The sequence below is a fragment of the Muscardinus avellanarius genome (genome assembly GCF_963383645.1).
Source record: "Muscardinus avellanarius genome assembly, chromosome: 8".
In the NCBI taxonomy this organism is placed as follows: Eukaryota; Metazoa; Chordata; class Mammalia; order Rodentia; family Gliridae; genus Muscardinus; species Muscardinus avellanarius.
The window spans coordinates 17,628,567-17,647,986 of record NC_137794.1 but is presented as its reverse complement, the minus strand read 5'-3'; the positions used below and the strand labels follow the sequence as shown (position 1 = coordinate 17,647,986).

The 19,420-nt window shown below is 38.7% G+C and overlaps 1 protein-coding gene across 1 annotated transcript in view; it reads left to right on the top strand.

Annotated features, from left to right (window-relative positions):
* The window catches only part of LGSN (lengsin, lens protein with glutamine synthetase domain), a gene marked incomplete at both ends in the record, with an annotated part of 43,206 nt that extends 42,000 nt beyond the window's left edge, over positions 1-1,206 (top strand). The window contains one exon of the mRNA XM_080699731.1: positions 7-1,206. Within this exon, the coding sequence (XP_080555857.1) occupies positions 7-1,206 (1,200 nt within the window). The remainder of the gene's footprint in view (positions 1-6) is intronic.
* Between the last annotated feature and the right edge of the window lie 18,214 nt (positions 1,207-19,420).

The following is a 19,420-nucleotide window of genomic DNA, read 5'->3' as shown; positions in this document are numbered from 1 at the left end:
CTGTAGGAAAAAGTGATCCACGGTGTTTTCATGCCCCGAGGCTACCTTGAGTTGCTGCCCAACCCTAAGGACAATGAGGTGAATCACATACGAGCCACCTGCTTCAACAGCGACATCGTCTTGATGCCAGAGCTGTCCACCTTCCGAGTGCTGCCCTGGGCCGAGAGAACTGCGCGAGTGATTTGCGACACCTTCACGGTGACCGGGGAGCCTCTGCTGACCTCTCCCAGGTACATCGCCAAGAGGCAGCTGAGGCAGCTGCAGGACGCCGGCTTCTCCCTGCTCTCGGCCTTCATCTATGACTTTTGCATCTTTGCCGTGCCCGAGGTTATCAATTCAAAGACCCTTTCTTTTCCTGCTTCCACGTTGCTGGACAATCATGACCAGCCCTTCATGCAGGAGCTGGTGGATGGTCTGTATCACACAGGGGCCAATGTCGAGAGCTTTTCCTCTTCCACTAGGCCTGGCCAGATGGAGATCTGCTTTCTGCCTGAATTTGGCATTAATTCCGCTGACAATGCGTTTACCCTCAGAGCAGGCGTCAAAGAAGTGGCTAGAAAATACAATTACATCGCCAGCTTTTTCATCGAGACCAGCTTCTGCAATTCAGGAATTTTGTCACACAGTGTCTGGGATGTTGGTGGGAAGAGAAACATGTTCTGTAGCAGCTCTGGCATGGAGCAGCTCACGGTCACTGGGAAAAAGTGGCTGGCAGGCCTTTTGAAGCACTCCGCAGCGCTCAGCTGCCTGATGGCACCTGCTGTCAGCTGCCGGAAGCGTTATTCCAAGGAGAGCAAAGACCTGAAGGACAGTGTGCCTACGACTTGGGGTTACAATGATAACAGCTGCGCCTTCAACATCAAGTGTCACGGTGAGAAAGGTGCCCGGATAGAAAATAAACTCGGCTCGGCAACTGCAAACCCTTATCTGGTGCTGGCTGCGACCGTAGCTGCGGGCTTAGATGGGCTTCAAAACAGCGATGGCGCCTTGGTTGGTCCGGACGAGGGCACAGACCTTTATCAATCAAAACCTTCAGAGCTCCCTCTGAAGCTGCAGGATGCCCTGGTGGCACTGGAGGAAGATCAATGTCTGAGACAGGCTCTGGGGGAAACCTTCATCCGATATTTTGTTGCCATGAAGAAATATGAGTTGGAAAATGAGGAAACAGATGCTGAGAGGAATAAATTCTTAGAGTATTTCATTTAGAATAGGATGGGACTTAACTCTTCCTTTAGAGATGTTATTTTGACTTAAGTAGTGAATCTATCCGAAAGAAAAGATTGAATTTTTGTAATTAACAAGATTGCAAATGCTTTTGCTCTCCCCCCCCCGCCCACCCTGTAGAATGTTTGGCAGATGAAGTGGTCTGCTCAGAGGATTCTGAAAACATATTAGCAATAAAGTTGCTGTGAAGCTGTAATATGCAAACAAAACCAGCTCTTGTCTGTCAGTCATCATTGTGTCTGCAATGTTCACCCACATACGAATATCTAGCTTGGGATAATAAATATATTCACACATTAAAAAAGATGTAAGCATTAAAAAACAATTTAAATGACTAAAGACAGAAAATAACTTCAAGTTCGCACTTGAATATGTTAATATAAATTTACTAGTCAAGACATATTGAAGTTCTAGTCACAAGCATCATTATGACCTTCCTAAATAGATTACATAGATTTGGCAAAGATACGTCATGATGATATATCGGTAGGTTTTTACATGTCTCTTCTCTTTTTGCCCTTCTTCACTAGCCTTTGAAAGGCTTAGAGACTTTGAGGTTATAATGTCCTCAAGAACCAAATCCATAGAAAACAGAATTAGGGCTGAGAACCAAAACCATGAGGTCAGATTTTATTTTATTTAATTAATTAATTTATTTTTTGGTGGTACTGTGGGTGGAACTCAGAGGCCTTCTAGTTCCGTCCGGGCTATACTCCCAGACCTATTTTATATATTTTTCTGGAAACAGGGTCTCACTAAGTTGGTGAGAGCCTCACTAAATAGCTGAGGCTGGCTTTGAACCTGTGCGATCCTTCTGTCTCAGTATCCCAAGCTCCGGAATTACAAGCGTGCACCACCACGCCCGGCGAGGTCAGATTTTAAAAATGGCCTATGCCTTTCTTTAAACAATGCCTCACATAGAAGTCAAATGCATGAAAGGTAGGTGGGGGGAGGTATGTGGTTGCTAATTTATCTACTTTTTTCCATTCTTTTTTTTTTCAGTGCTGGGGAATGAACTCAGTGCTTCATGTATACTAGGCAAATGTTTTGCCACCAATGCACATTCGCCAGCCCTGTTCCACATTTTTTATTATTTGATTTTTTGGTACTGGAGACTGAATTCAGGGCATCCTAAATCTCAGCTTCACCCCAGCTTGGTGAAATAGGATCTTGCTAAGCTGCTGAGACTGGCCTTGAACCACTCATCCTCCTTTCTCAGCTTCCCAAGACCTGAGATTACAGGTGTGCACTGCCACACTTGGCTCTGTTCCATTCTTTGGAACTAGACATCTTTCTGAAGCTTCTTGTGCTCTGTGGAGTTTGGGAACAATTGTCTAGCTAACCAAAGCTATGTTTACAGCTTAAATTTATATTTACTAATTTTGCTGCCCAGAGAGGTTGATATTTCTCCAGAGACTATTAAATGTTTGAGGCCTTTGTTCTAATGTGATAATATTGCAACTATCACTAAAGTTTAGCATCTTTTGGGAACAAGCCTAAAATCTACTTACTAGCAAATGAAAACACTATTGTACTGCTTAGGCTCAAATGGGAGATTTTATGTTCAATTAAAACTAACTGTGGTCTCAATTTAGATGTCAAACACACAAGCAAGCACTGGAGTTTGGTTCAGTTTCTCCTATTAAGATTCTTAGTGCCTAGTAGCTTGAATAGTGAAAGTTAGTCTGTCCTTCACTGATTGCTCACCTCTTCCTTTGAGCAGAGGAAATGTGCTTGGAAATATAAGAATAAAGTTTGTGGATGGGCTGGAGGGAGGAAAGAAAGAAAACTTAGGGTGTTAGGGGAATGAATCTACCTTGAATTCCCAGGATGAAATTCCATATGGTCTATCACGGGAGGGGTGAGGAGGATGCTCAGGGAATCGTGAAAGTTTTCATTCTCCCCTCCACTCTCAGTAATAAAGCCTCATTGTGTCAGCTGGAAAGACATTTTGAAAAAAATACATTTCTGAGCCCCCATTGTGCCTGAATATGGCCACTTTATTCAGTTCAGGCCAAAGAGATGTAATTTGAATCATAGAAAAGCTCTAGGAGATGTCCTTGGAGAACAGACTCAATGTTCTCTTTCCTTTCTTGTCTTCAACCCTTCCTGTTGATTTGCCTACAGATGAGATGACCAGGAAATTCCCTCCAGAAGGTGGAGGAATCAGGAGAAAAGCCTGCTTTGTGGAGCAGAGTTTGACTTGACTAATTTTTACCTGGAAGATAAACAAACTTCTATCTTCTTTAAGATGCAGTGATTTTGGGTTCTTTGTTACTTTCAGGAAAATTCTTTCCTGTGTATGTGTGTGTGTGTGAGTGAGTGTGTGTGTGTGTGTGTGTGTGTGTGTGTGTGTGTGTGTGAGTAGGACATTTGAAGGATTTGAGGACAAAAAAATACAGGTATAAGAAACAGTAAAAATATTATTTCTGCCATCTTTCTACTTCTGGAAAGGAGTATTTGAGTTACTTAGAGGTATTCAGTCATGCAAAAATTGTATTAATTCTCACCCTACTACGGCTGTATAGACCCCTTCATAGTCCATAGGCCTTCATGAAATGTGTCTAATGCTTTTCTTGGTTTTACCACAATGGATAAAAAATGCTACAAAAACTCTGCTAATCACAATGTTTGTAGATGTTATTTCCTTTTCCTTACACATTATTAGCATAATTTTTAAAAAACAAGGTGCTCAGGATGCCAATGTTAGGAAATTATGTATTTGAGAATATTATTATTAGAGTTAAATGTTTCTCAATGAATCAACAGAAAATATTCAGCTCTATATAACAAATAACTTTATAGCTTAAGTTGGCATGGGAGCCTCCACAGAGATTTCAATTAGGTGCGCACAGACACATAGTTTTGTTCTTTAAAGCAAGCCAAAAGTGAGTATTGGCTGGTAGGGATTAGGGCCAAAGCAAAACTGAGGCAGGTAGATGTAAAAATTTAGTTACCTGCTCTCCTATTTTTTAAAAAATGTATGCTCATAGGCTTCCTGTTAAGGATACTTTCTGTTCATGTTTCTGTCTTCTTGGTTCATGAGACATTAGTTCGATAGTATTGATTGAACACCTTTTGTGTGCTAAGCCTGTTTTGTAGTTCTAGGGGGAAAAAGACAAAGATGACAAGTAGACAATGAAAAAATTTTGAATCTGTGTATTCTAAGCAGAACAGAAAGTATATTTTTGTAAGACTGCTTTATGGCATGAAAAGGATGCTTTTTGAGTCTCTTTACAGAAATTGCTTTCTTATTTTCATTTACCATAATTGTTCTAATCAAAGCTTAGGGAAAAATGTGATTACTGAATTTAAAGTTGGTTATTAAATGAGTATACATATGAAATGTAAATTAAAAATGATAATGTTTTAAGACCAGAAACTAAAACATTATTATCATTGTAAGAAGTTGCTATTTTCAAGGACATTTTGTATCTAAAATTTTATTTTACAGTGTCTGAATAACAATAAAGCTGGAAATGATTTTTAAGGCAATGGAAGATCTTAAAACTTTAATATGAATAAGAGCTAAAAGTATGCAATAAAGTCTAAACTTGTCAGCAACACAGACCATTATACTGGCTTCCTTCTAGTTACTTTTTTTAAACAAGGCCAACTTACCAAAATGCTTATGATATAGATATTATTAGACAGTTTCTTTTTCTTGATTTTCTGTTAGAGATATAAGAACTTGCATCTCCAAATAACACCTATGTGCACAATGACTCTCTTGTTACAGGACTTTTGTGTTGTACCAATAATTAGAGGTTTTCATGACATTTTCTATTAAGTATGTGAGTCCCAAGAATGAAGGGCATGATTCATAATTATATTTGTATTTATACTTTGTATTCCTTGCAGGCATTCTAGAATTGAATAACTGTCAATCAATCAGTGCATATGGTGTAAGCATAATATGATACTCTGCTTGTACTATAACACACATCCATCTGTCCAGAGACAGTGAGAAATGAGATGCACACAGCTGTGAGAATGAATATTTTTGGCTTTAATTAACCCTAAAATTTCTTCCTGTCAGTAAACTTCTTCAGGTTCTCTATTTCTAGAAACTTTTGAGAACAAAACAATTTGATTAGCTTGATGGGAACCATAGAAACAGGAAGCAGGGTGGAGTGGGCATGGTTTCAGCTATGTAGAACCTTTGAGTAACTTCCTTATGTTTGAGGCATTCCTCCCCTCTAGATGTCTGTCTCCCAGAACAGAAGTGAGAACTCCTTTTCTAACTCCTCTTGCAGACAAGCTGTAAAACCACTGCCATCAAAGGGGAAGGCAGCAGTGACAGAGGTCGCAGTGTCAGCATCCTGGGATGGCACCTCAGGATGTTGCTGCCCAGGGCCAGTGCCTGTAGGTCGCTCTGAAGTAGTCACACGAAGCTTGATTCCAAACCAGAATTCCTGATCTTTTCAGGTACTGTAAACTACCTGATATCTCTTAATAAATTTATTTTCTACTTAAAGTAGCTAAATTTTGCAAGATGAAGACAGACTTAGGAAGAGTGTAAAAGAAGACATACAAAAAGCAAGAAAGTTTTCCAAAGGAAAAGGAGTGAGAAAGGCACACGATGCCTCTTAATTAGAAGACTGGAACAACTTACTGCTAATATTAGATTTAGATGACACAAAGATTTATTACACTCCTTGAATATAACATACATCATGTGAGAGCTTTCTCATTCATTGCCTTCTTTGGTGGTCTCTACAATTTTATGAGAAAGATATGCATGTTACATTAAAATTTACATACTTAAGATTTAGAGAACAAAGAGTTGAGAGAACTGAATATCAAATCCAGGTTTATACTCTTTTGGTCTCCCGGTCTCTGTACTATTCCAAAATGCCATGCACTACACAGTCTCAGAGGTTTATAACACTGAAAATTATTCTGCATGTTAATGCTTTAATTTTGGCTCTGGATACCACATGCAGGGAGATAGTTAAATAATTTTTCTTTTGTTAATAGGCAGTTCAATTTAGAGTATTTCCATGGAGTTTTCATCAACATATTAGACTTCAAACAAATCTCAGTGAGCCAGATGTGGAATTGTTCAAGTAAGTTGTAACCTGCTTGGTAAGTATCCAGGCTAGAAAAATATCATCACAAAGGAACATCACACCAAAAAGTCATTTTGGAACTTTTCTCAGAGAAGAACAGTAATTCAAGCTTTAATGAATTTTATAGTTTTTTTTTAAACATACAAATCATACCTGTTGCGATTTCTGAAAGTCCCTAGTATTTGAACTTGACGGAGGACATGGACGAAGCCTGAGGAATGAAAGGTTCTGAAAGAGGTAAAGGAGATTCTATGAAAGGTCGAATCCTCCAAAACTCTGGGTGTGACTCCTGTCCTTTCTGGAATTTGCCCTCTAAGGTCCACGTGTGAGGGCAGTGGGCTGATCTTAATCACAAGACCTATAATCAATGGGGCTGATCTTAATCACAAGACCTGTGATGTCACAGGTCTTCCTTTTGTCTTGCTTATGATTGTATCTTAGTGATTTATATGTCCTTCACTTAACACCCCACTATTGTACTTTGGTGTTTACTCTTTTCTACTAGGATCTGATGATTAACCTAACTGGAGAAGGGTATAAAGATCTTGGTTTTAGAGAATAAACTTTGTCAGTTGCACGAGAAGAGGCAATTGTCCGGGTCCATCATTTCAGGTTTCTCCCTCCCAAGTTCCGGAGAGGAATCTCCACAGAACTGGCATCATTCGAGCTATTTTGTGGCATCATCAGAAGTATTCTTTGACACCTTCATTGCAAGCATAAGGACTTGGACACTTCTTTGTAGCTACTTAGGGGATAAAAGAAAAAAACTCATCGAGTTTTGAAAATAGCCCACATGAGATGGAAAAGTATAAATTAAGAGAGAGAAATAAAGAATCAGAGGAGGACCTCTCATAAAATAAGAAGACAGAGTTTTTTCTTCTCGTTCTTAAATTAGGATTTTTTCATCTGATCATATTAATTTCACCTAAAAAGGGAAGAAATCAACTCATAGTCCTACAAGTTTAATTTTTATAGGACTGGTAATGTAACAATAACTAAAACCTAATGATTGTCAATTTATTGGGCATGGAAAAAAGATGCGCTGACTAATTGCCACATTGTAGAGAACCTTTCAAATGTAAGCTAGAGGGCAGCAACACACTGCTAAAGTCCTCAGGACTGGCTCCGTGCTCAGCACAGAGCTCAGTATTAAACATGAATGTAACCAGGTCTTAAAGGAATGAAAATTGAAAAAATGTATTAGGGATGCTAGCAGCATAAAGACATTACCAATCACATAACTTGTATTTGAGTATATTTAAGTGAACAGATATTAAATACAGACTCAATATCAAGGGGAAAGGAGACAGGAACATTAGAAGGGTATATATTCAGGAGACATTAGACACAGGAAACCATGGAAACATTAGCTGCATTATAAGATGCCTGACATTACTTCAGGTTTCTTAAATCTGGATGTTTGTACCCTGGATTTTGAATAAATAGGTCTGAAAAGGATTAAAAAAGTTTTTTTCCTTTCCCAACAAAATGTTTTTAAAAATATATTTTAAAACTGTTTAATGCTAGCTGGGTGTGGTGGCGCACGCTTGTAATCCCCGCGCTTGGGAAGCTGAGACAGAAGGATCGCACAGGTTCGAAGCCAGCCGTAGCTACTTAGTGAGGCTCTCAGCAACTTAGTGAGACCCTCTTTCTAAATAAAATATACAACAGGTCTGGAAGTATAGCCCGGATGTAGAAAGCCTCTGGATTCCATCCCTAGTGCCACCACAAAAAAAAAAAAAAAATTGATGCTTAATAATCTGTGAAAATAATGCTAAAATATAGCTACATTACTCATTTTTCATTTTTATTGGTGCATGGTAGTCATACATCTTAATGGGGAACAAGATGGTAGAGGAAAGGCCTAATGAGTGATGTGTACATGTATGCTATATTACTTATTTAGAGATTCATTTCAATGAATCATATTATATGAGCTTATGAAACAACCACAAATTATATATATTCTATTAAGGGATAATTTTTTTCTTTTGATTACTAGAAAACGTATATATCAACTCACTATTTATAAAATAAACTCTAATTAGGCACTTTCCTCTCTGAAGTGAAAGAGGCATATCAGCAGTAAGTTGTCATTGAAGTTAGGCACCAAGTGGCAATTCTATCCATTTTATTAAGTAATTGTTTCTAAAGCCATATGTAAGTTATTGAAAACATGTCTTGTCTAGTTTAACAACAGGTGCACAATGATCAGGTATGACAAGGAAATCCTCCTAAAGTTGCAAAAGTAGACAGCACATATTTATCTTCCACAATTGGCTTCCAACTTAACTGAGAAAATAAGATGTATTTCTAAATGTCTATGGATGCAGTGCTGAGTATATGCGTCGAGGAGAACAAGATCTCATGGAAGAAGGGGGCAAAATCAGGTAATACCAAAGCCTTGGTTGGATCACACATTTCCTTGGTTCCCATCACAATTTCCCTAGAACAGCAGGGGTTAGCAGATCCTATGCCTCCAGGACTTGGAAAGTGTGGTGAAGAAGAGAAGAAAATTAACACTAACAGCGCTGTGTCAGGCAGCCATGTCCCATGTCCTCCATTATCTGCCAGTAAATTGGCATTTTACCTCATCACATTTCTTCCTTCCTTCCACCTGCAACTGAAGAAATGCCCCTCGGGTCTTCTCAGGGCCTAACCCTTTGGCCTTCTCAGACACCCTGTCTCTACAGTACCTCCAGTATGCCTCCCTCCTGATGTTCTTTTCCCTTCAGAAATTAAACATATTGACATGGTTCCAGAATGTATAACATCCCTACCCCCCCCCCCACTCTAAGAGAAAACCTCTCTTAATTACATCTATCCTTCTGCCTTCTCTCAAAACAAGTGTGACTAAACAGAAGGAATATTTTTTTTTTTGTAGAGACAAAAAAAAAAAAAAATCCCTCATGGATCCTAAGACCTTAGATATAGGTAAGTTTTGGATATGGTTCTAACCAGGGGCTGAAGCACTGTAGGTGATTCAGAGTATATTTCTCCCTGGGTCTCATCTCTATTTTTTCTTTATGCCAGCATCATTATTTTCTCCCTTCCTGTGAACTAGCTTTCTTAGTTTCTTCCTCTGCATGATGGAAATTATCTGCTGAAAAAGAGCCCAAACATACATCTTATATCCTCAACAAGGAACCTCTCTGAAGATGGATTTTCCTAGTTTTGACTCCAAATTCCTTGTTTTAGTGTGGGCAATGAGAAATCACCCTGTATGAACATGGCTGTTATCTCTATTACAATATGGATGGGCTAGGCAGGGGCATCTTGTGGAATGACATGTAAAGCCAATGGATGACAGTAGTAGGTTCCACACCTTTATTTTTTAATCTTCAACCAGATAAGTGCTTAATCAATTTCTAAAAAATATACCCAAAGATATCCTACGGTAATCTTGAACTCAACATAGTATCTAATGTTTACCTGATGATCTATTTCTCACCATTAAGGACTATAAATCTATATCTTGGGCCTCTTCTATCCTTTACACTTTCATAGGGCTTTCAAGGAGAATTTCCTTGTCATTGGCTGGTCATTGGTTATCTGCTGTCATCAATTGTTTCAGCCTAGCAGGGCTGGTGAGGCATGTGGTGTCTTCTCATCTCCAAGGGCATCATCCCATTTCCTCCTGTGGACTCAGAACCACTTTAACTCTTTATGGAGTGATTGGGCCTCTCAGCCTCAGTCATATTCTGAATCCAAAGAACAACCTAAGTGGTCCACTGGGCATCTTTGCTGTAGTCTTTCCTCCATCCCCAACACATTATGAATCACAGGGGCCCTGCTGACTCTCTATACTCTTGACTTGCAATCTTGGGCAAGTAACCTATATTTTGAGCCTCAGTTCCCCTATCTATAAAATGGGCACATCACATTTTTTTATAGCAGCCTAATTCACTATAGTTAATGTTATGGTTTTGAAGAAGATGTTATGGTTTGGCAAACTGTCCTCAGGAACCTTTGTTAGACCCCTGGGAATAATTTCCCAAAAAACCCACAAAAAGCGTGGGCTCTTGTCCTGAGCTAAGGATAAATATGCAATAGCCCGGACTCTTGCCGAAGATTTAAAGAAGTTTATTAAAAAGAGAGAAATACAGAAGACAGTTACAGCCTCATGTTTCCCAGGGTAACACGAGGGGGTGCTTCGACCGAAATCACTGAAATACAAAGCATGGAACAGACTTTATACATGGTGTCCTCCATCTTGTTTCACATAAGAAGCTCCTGTACTTCTCCCATTGAACTGAGTTTTACGCCCATTTTTCTCCTTTCTCCAAGGTCGATCCCCCTCCTCCCATTCAAACTAGATCATCCAATTATTATGTAGCTCTGTCTTTAAAAAGAGGAAGTCCTAGCTCCCCTCTCCTGTGAACTTGCTAATTACTTTTAGCTAAGTCAATTTAAGTTTCAATAGCTGTTTGCTTCCTGACTAAAACTGAAACCAAGTCTTTCCCCCCAGGTCTGCCATTTTTACACAATTATTTTTGAAATATATCTATTAATAATCAGAGCTTTCTCAAATCTTCCTAGGCCATTCCCAATACTGGTACAGTTAGATTATGAAACAAGGCTAGGTGTCTGTAAACAGATGAATGAACTGTGGTATATACAATGGAGTGTTACTCAGCCATAAAGAAGAACAAAATGATGCCATTTTTCCCAAAAATAAATGAAACCAGATAATATTATGCCAAGTGAGATGAGTCAGTAGCAGAAAGTCAAGGGCCCTAATGTTTTCTCATATGTGGAAGTTAGAGAGAAAATAGGAAACAAAAGGTATTTCAAATGAATGAAGAAAGAGGCCAGTAGAAGAGAGTACAAGGGTTCAGGGAAGGATGTGGGGAGAGATAAAAGAAGGAAAGAATTCAAATAATGTTATGTCCATATAGGAAGGTATCACCACCAACCTCACTACCATATATGTGAAAGTATACACTGTGTCAGTATTGGGAACTAATTTCAGAAATGTCTTTGATACTAATTTCAAAATGTATTGACTTCAAATGCTTTGGCATTAAATTTAAAATGAGAAAATAGTCAGAGCTTGGGTGTTGTGCAGGCACTCAGACAGGGAAGGAACCCAGTAGAGTTCCAGGCACCAAGGGTGATTAGCAAGAAAATAGAGGTAGCCCGGGGCCTTTGCATTTTAAAGAGAGGTTTACAGGGAAAATAAATTCTAGCAGATAGGCTAGGATGTGGGAGGATGACACAAGTCTTCAAGAGATCCCTGACTTTTAATCAAGTAACATATTTTGGGGTCTTAAAGATTTGAGTGTACATTTATAGGAAGAAGACTTTTGGTCAGATAGGATGTAAGATCGTGAATCCCCACATCAAAAGAAGGGGCGGATCTAGTCAGGTTAGGAAGATGATTGGTTAAGCAAAGATACGGTTTAAAGTTCTTCATAAAAACTGTTCTATATCCAAAAACTTCAGTAACTTATTTTCAAGTTACTCCACTAAACCCCCTGTGGTGCAGTGCTTTTTTTTTTTTTTTAATATAATTTCTGTTCCTTTTTTCTGCTTTGAAATAATAAAATTACTTAAGTTTACAGCAGAAGAGTTCAGGCTATTCTTTTTCTAAAATAGCTCAGAACAAGTACCTGCAGCTACATCGCACACCAGTAGTTTTGGTATTAAATGATATATACATATATGAATGTATCACTTTGAACCTCATTATGATGTACAATGAGTGGGTAAAAGTATTTAAAATGAGGGTATTCTTCTTCACAGCAGCAAACCTATTGAAGTAATTATTTTTATTTTTTTTTAGCTATAAGTGCTACACATCAAGGACCATGTTGCTAAGAAGCTTCACCAATATATTGTGTTAAATTTCTTTGAACATTTCTAAAAAAGATGCTAAAGCAAATGATTGAATGATTTAATCATTCAGCACTTAAACTGAAAACTTTTCTGTGAGTTGGATTAATAGAAGCATAAGTCAAGTGGAAACACTTGACTGAAAAATTCAGAGAGCATCTAAATTGGACTCCTCATGTACTCTTCTTCAAATTTACTTTACTTCTCTTAAAAGAGTGAAGCCACAATCCAAGATTTAATAGGTGAGTTTCCCTGCCCCACTGAAGACTTTTAGAGAGGATGGGATAAAATGAATGCTCCATTTTAGGGATACTCATTTCCTATACTTACATATTCATCCAGCAAACACTATGTTATATGTTATACAGTGATCCAATAGTTCTTCTTTTTTGATCATGAGTCAAAAATAGATTTCACATAGTGTGTGTCTTCCAGGGCTGTTTTTCCATCTCCTGGCATGAGAAAAAAAGACTAGTGAGAAAGGGAGGTAGTGTCAAGTGTCAGGAATTGCAGTAGTTGCAAGGAGGTTGAAAGTGACTCAGAGGAGGTCCCTGCAGTGGCAGAAATGTCACCTCTGAGCTTTTTGGAAATGCAAACTCTCAGGCCCAGAAGTGTGTGTTTTCTCAAGTGCTCTAGGCAATTCCCCTGCATGCTCACTTTTGAGAAGCATGTCCTGCAAGATCAAGACCTGTCCAACAGTTCACAGAGATTTCTATAAGCCTTGCTTCTAAAGGAAAGAAATCTCCAAGGCTTCTGCTACTCCAAGATGCCACTGCCATACCTCCCTGTTTCTCATGCCCCTGGGGCTAACGTTTGTTATTCTAAACTACTACAGAAGCCAAACAGCTGTTCTCACACCTAGGATAGGTTTTTAATACCCAGGGAAGGCTTTTTACACGCTTGAAAAAAGCATGTTATCTGCAGCGCTATTAGGTCCACTGTGATGACTATTAATCAAGTTTGCAGCGAAGACAGTTAAAAGCTTCTTGACATGTGAATGATCTCACTTCACTCCATCATTTACTCCTTTGAGGAAGGAGAGAGATGATAAAAAATGGTCTCTGATTGAATGCCTTATACCTTTTTTGGCTCTGGATATTTTTAAGAAAAGAATTTTGGCAGTACATTTAACCTTATTGAGCTATCCAACAGTCCCAGGAGGGAAAATTCCTGCATGATCAAGAGGTCATGTGAGTTTTATTTGGTACTGGTTGGAGGCAGCAAATGCCTCTTAATTCTCTTTATAATAAGCTCAGGATTTCATAGGACACAAACAGGTCTGGAAATGTACTCATAACAGGAAAACATTTTACACATTGTATTTGTCCTAATTACCCAAATGCATTATTTATATTAGATTCACACACACACACACACACACACACACACACACACACACACACACACAACCTCCATACACACATGCACATATGCACATAATGGGAGAGAAGGAAACATATTTATCCAGAATAGGTTTAAACTTGTACATGAAAACGTGCACAAAGCACAATTTGGAAATAAGTTTAGCCACTATGCCTATCAAGGAAGTCTAGTTGTAGAGTCTTAGAGATTTGTCTCTGGAAGTAGATGCTTAGTTTACCCCACAACTTACTATCTCTCCTACTGTCTCCTTGGGCAGGGATATTTTTTTATTTTTGTGTGTGTGTGGTTCTGGGGATTGAATACAAAATCATTCTACTTCTGAGCTACATCCCCAACCCTATTTTATTTTGTATTTAGGAACAGTGTCTCACTAAGTTGTGGAGGGCCTTGCTAAGTTGTTGAGGCTGGCTGTGAATTTGCGATCCTGAGATCTCTGCCTCCCAAGCACTGGGTTTACAGGTGTGCACCACAGTACCTGGCTCTTGGGGCAGGTTTCTAACAATGTCTGTGCTCAGCAAGGATTATAAGAAAACCACAAAAGTTAATGTGCCAGTATGGGGAATGGCCTAGGAAGATTTGGGAAAACTCTGATTATTAATATATTTCAAAAGAAAATAATTGGTATATTTCAAAATTAGTTGTGTCAAAGTGGAGGCAGACATGGATAAAGATAGAACTTGGTTTTGGTTTTGGCCTAAAAACAGGCAGCTATTCCAATGTAAATCAACCTAGCTCAAAGTACTTAACAAGTCAATAGAGGAAAGCTAGGGCTTCCTCTTTCTAAAGACAGATCTACAAGATGAGCTAGGGGGGATGGGGCAGGGTTTGACCTTGCCCTTCATGAAAGGAGACACCTTGCCACACCTTGCTAGGGGAGGTGTTCACTACTCAGAGTCACGCAAACAAGATGGAGGTCATGGATATAAAAGGCCAAGTCCACGTGTAAGCCCTTTGGTGTACTCATTCGAGTCATCCCCTCATGCCATCTTGGCATGGGGCTGTATTTCTATTTTCTGTATTTCTATCTTTCTAATAAACTCCTTTAAATCTTCAGCAGCTGTCCAAGCGATGAATACTTATTCTTAGCTTAGGACAAGAATCCACGGTTTTTTATTTGTTTGTCTGTTTGTGTGGTGGGGGGGGGATTACTTCTCCCCATGCACATCCCCCCCCTCGCAACAGTTAATGTGAAGATTAAATTAGTAAATGCGTGAACAGTCACTGAAATAGTATCTGACATTTGTTAAGAATGCACTAAGTATGTGCAAGTGAATTACAAAATTATTCCTATTTATGACAAGAGAGACAACATGGACTTCTCTTTAACCTATCCATACAGATCGAGCCCTTCCCAAATGGGGTTATAGCTTAGAAAATAAGTTCTTTAGGGACCATTCTTTTTTTTGGTGGTAGTGGGGTTCCTGGAAGCCCTTCTACCTCCGGGCTACACTCCCAGACCTATTTTTACATTTTTTATTTGGAAACAGGGTCTCCTAAGCCAGCGCGTGAGGCTGCTTCGAACCTGTGTGATCCTCCTGTCTCATTGCTCTGGATAGGATAAGAAACAGTTTTGAGTATGTGTGGTTTTTAAAAATGTACTTAATTACTTCCAATAGATTTTAGAAGTATTTAGTCTTTGACAGAGAATATAATGGTATATCAGATTCAAACAGTCCTTCGAATATCATTATTCACAGTTATATTCTATATACATTTATTAAAATGACAACATGTGGAAATGAAACTTTCTGGAAGAATGCTATATAGCCTGGATTTTCATCTGCCTGGAAAGTTGAAAGAAATCTTACTAGCACACTAAATCACAATGTATTCCTTGAACAATAGAAAAAAAAAAACTCTGAAATGCAGGGCTATTCACTCAGTTTCTTACTACTAAGTACACTTTTATGATAAGTTATAAAATAAATATGAAGGGTTAAAAGAAAGACAGATTTGAATAATTTATATAAAGGACAAAAACCTAAAATACACAAAAAATGATGTTTGACACTGAGGTTTCTTCTGAAAAGAGCTTGCTTTATTAGATTTCTAGGGAAGTAAGCTCATTCTAAAGAGTAACAGATTTTTGATAACCTTTTAAACAAAAATTCTTTCCCAATGAAGACTATCTATAATTTAATTTAGAAAGAAATAAAAATTAATAATAGCATTTAGACCAAGAAACATCACACAATTTTATACATCTTTTAGCTTCTGCAATGTAATTTTCAAATTTAAAAATCCTGCCAAAGATGATGCATTTCCTCTCTCCAAGACCTTAAAAATTATCCCTAGAATAATAATTTACTTTGTACTGCTTTCGTTGGTTTTTGTCGTTCAAAACATGATGGGCACACTTTTTTAAAAGAGAAAACAAAATGTGAACTAATCAAGCAATGCACACACAATCTCCAAATATTTATGAAGCACAGCTCATCTTGAAATACAAACACTAAATATGATCACAAGGTCACTTTCTCTTTCAGATTTGGTGTATGTATACTATGAACTTTGGTATTAAGTATACTTTTGAGTGGGTGGCACTGGGGATTGAACCCGAGCTACACCATAAACCTTCTACCTCTGAGCTATACCATAAGCCTTATTTTATTTTGAAACTAGGTTAATGAGAGTCTCATTCTTTATTGAAGCTGTCCTCAAACCTCCTGTCTCAGCCTTCCAAGCACTGATATTACAAGGGTGCACCTACCATGATTAGCTGGTATTCATACTTTTTTTTTTTTTTTGGTGGTATTGGGTATGAAACCCTTCTACCTCCAGGCTACGCTCCCAGACCTATTTTATATTTTATTTGGAAACAGGGTCTCTTAAGCCAGCAAGGCTGGCTTCGAACCTGTGCGGTCCTCCTGTCTCCGCCTCCCAAGCGTGGGGATTACAAACGTGCGTCACCACGCCTGGCTTGTATTAATACTTTTTAATGAGAGTAAAGCCTTTAATCTTTTTACCAAAGAAAGCATGGTGACACACAGACCTAGAGCAGCACTTGCCCCCATGAGACCCTTTTCTGATGGCTTCCATGTAGTAATGGCACTCACCACTGTCCATGTTCAGATAATCAAGGCTCAGGCTCCAGAATGGCTTCTAATCGAGAAATTCAAAGTGGATTAATAAAATGTAAAGTTTTGTTACCATAGAGAAACACAAGATCCTCTGGGATCCATTTTAAACAAGAGAGTTTTGCCATCAAGTGACTCAGTTGGGTTCATACTATTACACAGTGACTAAGAGTCTCACAATAAAATGACATCATGAACTTCTGTATATCATACAGCAAATCAATAGCATTTTACAATAGAATTACATGGTAAGTGTCTCAGGGCTGTACTCTAAATCAATGGAGATTCACAATAGGATTCACCTTTTAGCTTCTATGAATTGCATGGTAAATCAGGCATCTTTATTCATTTTAAAACTGGATAGTTGTCATCGCATTAGACAAAAAAGCTATAAGCACACGGTTTCTGATAAGAATGAAGTCTTTTTACCAAAGCTTGCCTCCAGAGAGTTAATGAGTTTCTGAAGAACAGAGGCAATAGCCTCGATAGTGTCTAAAACAGGAGTCAGTTACAGGAAAGAAGTAAACTTACAGGACAGGACAAGACAGTTTCATGAACTCAGGAAGAAGCTGAGGCCGAAGAGGAGACTTAGTGATCCTAGGAGGGTGAGGGAGATGATGGTGGGAGGAGAGATTGAGGGAGCATTGCCGAGTCTCTATGTATGTAGGGGGAGTTCATGTTGGGTTTTAGTCTATTAAAACGGGAAAATTTGAGTTTAAAGTGATTTAAGTTATCCAATTTGAGTTTAAAGTGATTTAACTTATACACTAATCAAGTGATTAGGCCCTTCAGACCATTGGAAGTGTGAAGCCTCAGAGCAGGTACAGAACTGAACGTTTTGAGAATGTAAAAGACACCAATTATTTCTTACCTTTTTTCCAAAGATGAAGAAGTGAATGCCCCAAAAATGTTATATGATTTGCCCAGGGCAGTTAGTTATTGACAGAAACTCTCTCAGGATCCACTAAATCCTACTTTTGTTCCTTTTTTTTTTTTTTTTTAAATGCAGTACAATGTCAGTTTCTTACTATCCTATACTTAGATTTTTTGTCTTGTCACTGAAACTTGTTAAATATTTTTATCCTTGAATCTGCCCTTTTATTTGCATTTTGCTATGTTTTAAAGTCCCATTGGTTTTCTGCCTAAAGGAATTTTGAATTAAATTGCCTTTTAGGTTCTAAATTTGTTTTAAAACTCATTTTGCACTGGCTCATAAAACTGTGAGCTTGTCCTGGTTGAGCGTGGGCCCATCCCCTGATTTAAATTGACTTAGACATAAAGAAGAGATAATTTTCAAATTTCTTACTTCCCAATTATCATTCGGGTTGTTGGTATCCTATGTCATGACTTTACAACAGAAACAGAGGAAAGAATTTTAACCTTGGAGGTTACTTGAAAGTACCTTGGGCCAAATTCAAACACACTGGGTGTGGGGAAGAAGGGGCAAGAATGTCTTAGATTTTACAGTCAAAGTGTATTCAAACCTGTTCCCAGAAAAAAAAAAAAAAAATCCAGCAGGTGTGGCAGACTCACAGCCCTTCCCCTTTGGTTACCTCATTATCTTTGATGGCCTGGCCCAATGCTTCCTGCTGTTCCAGGCAGCTGCAGCTTCTTGGTTCCTCTCAGGAATCGGAATCATCTCTCTACTCAGCTTGATGCTTTTAGTGGCAATGCCCTTTGGGAATTGGAAGAACAGGGCAATGAAATACAAACACATTGCATCTGTTTTTGACCCCTTCACTTCTAATCTTCAATATTTTTCTGAGATTTTAATTTTATCTCCTGTATGTCTCACACAACAAAGTGGGAAAAGTTCTCTGGGACCTACGGCTCCTAACAATTCTGCCTTCCATTCCATCACAGCCCTAAAACTTGTAAGGGGATACATTTTTAAGCAGAAATTTTTAATGACGATTACATGTTTTTGTGTTTCAGAACTAATCTGTGGATATATGTAAGGAAGCTGGAAAATCATCTACATTTCTTTAAATGAGTGAAAGTTAATATTTACATTCAGTTTAAGAATCTGGTAGGTAAATGAATGAAATTAGGACACATTTTTGTCTTCCTCATTTCAGTTTCAGACACTAAAATATTTTGATCCAGTGGAAGACAGGCTGCTTAGAAACTGCAGACCCGGTTTCCTGCTCACTGTTGGAGCAGCATTCGAGCTGACACCAAAACAAGTGATGCACCATAACATTCTGGGCGACAGCGCCTCAACCGCAGCCTGAAGACGGGAGTAAGGGGAAGAGAGGGGTGACCAGCAGCAAGGCCAAACAGGACAAAGCCAGACCGGTCATTTCCACTCCGCAAAGCAGTGGTTCTCAGCTCGTGGCACAGGTGGTCACCTGGAGAGCTTTAACAAAGCCTGGTGCCCAGCCCCACGCCAGGCCTCATGGTGTGACTGACTTGGGTGGAGGCCTGAGCATCAGGATTTGAACATTTTGAAAGATGATTCTGATGTGCAATAGAGCCATTCTTCTCTTGGCCTTAAGGAATAGTGACTATTGATTCTGTCTTTGATTCTGCCAGTTTCAAAACTGCCTGAAAAGTGCTTTCCAAAACTGCTGCTAATGAGAATTCTGTCAGAGATACACTCTTAGGCTTTTTCTCACTTTAAGTAAACAAAATTATACTTGAGGGCAGATCCCCTGAAATTTGCAATTAAGAAAATAACTTGCCAGGTGTGGTAGCACATGCCTGTAATCCCAGTATTTGGAAGGCTGAGATAGGAGGATCACAGGTTTGAGGCAAGCCTCAGAAACTTAGGGAAGCCCTTAGCAACTTACTGAGACTCTGCTTCAAAATTAAAAAAAAAAAAAAGGG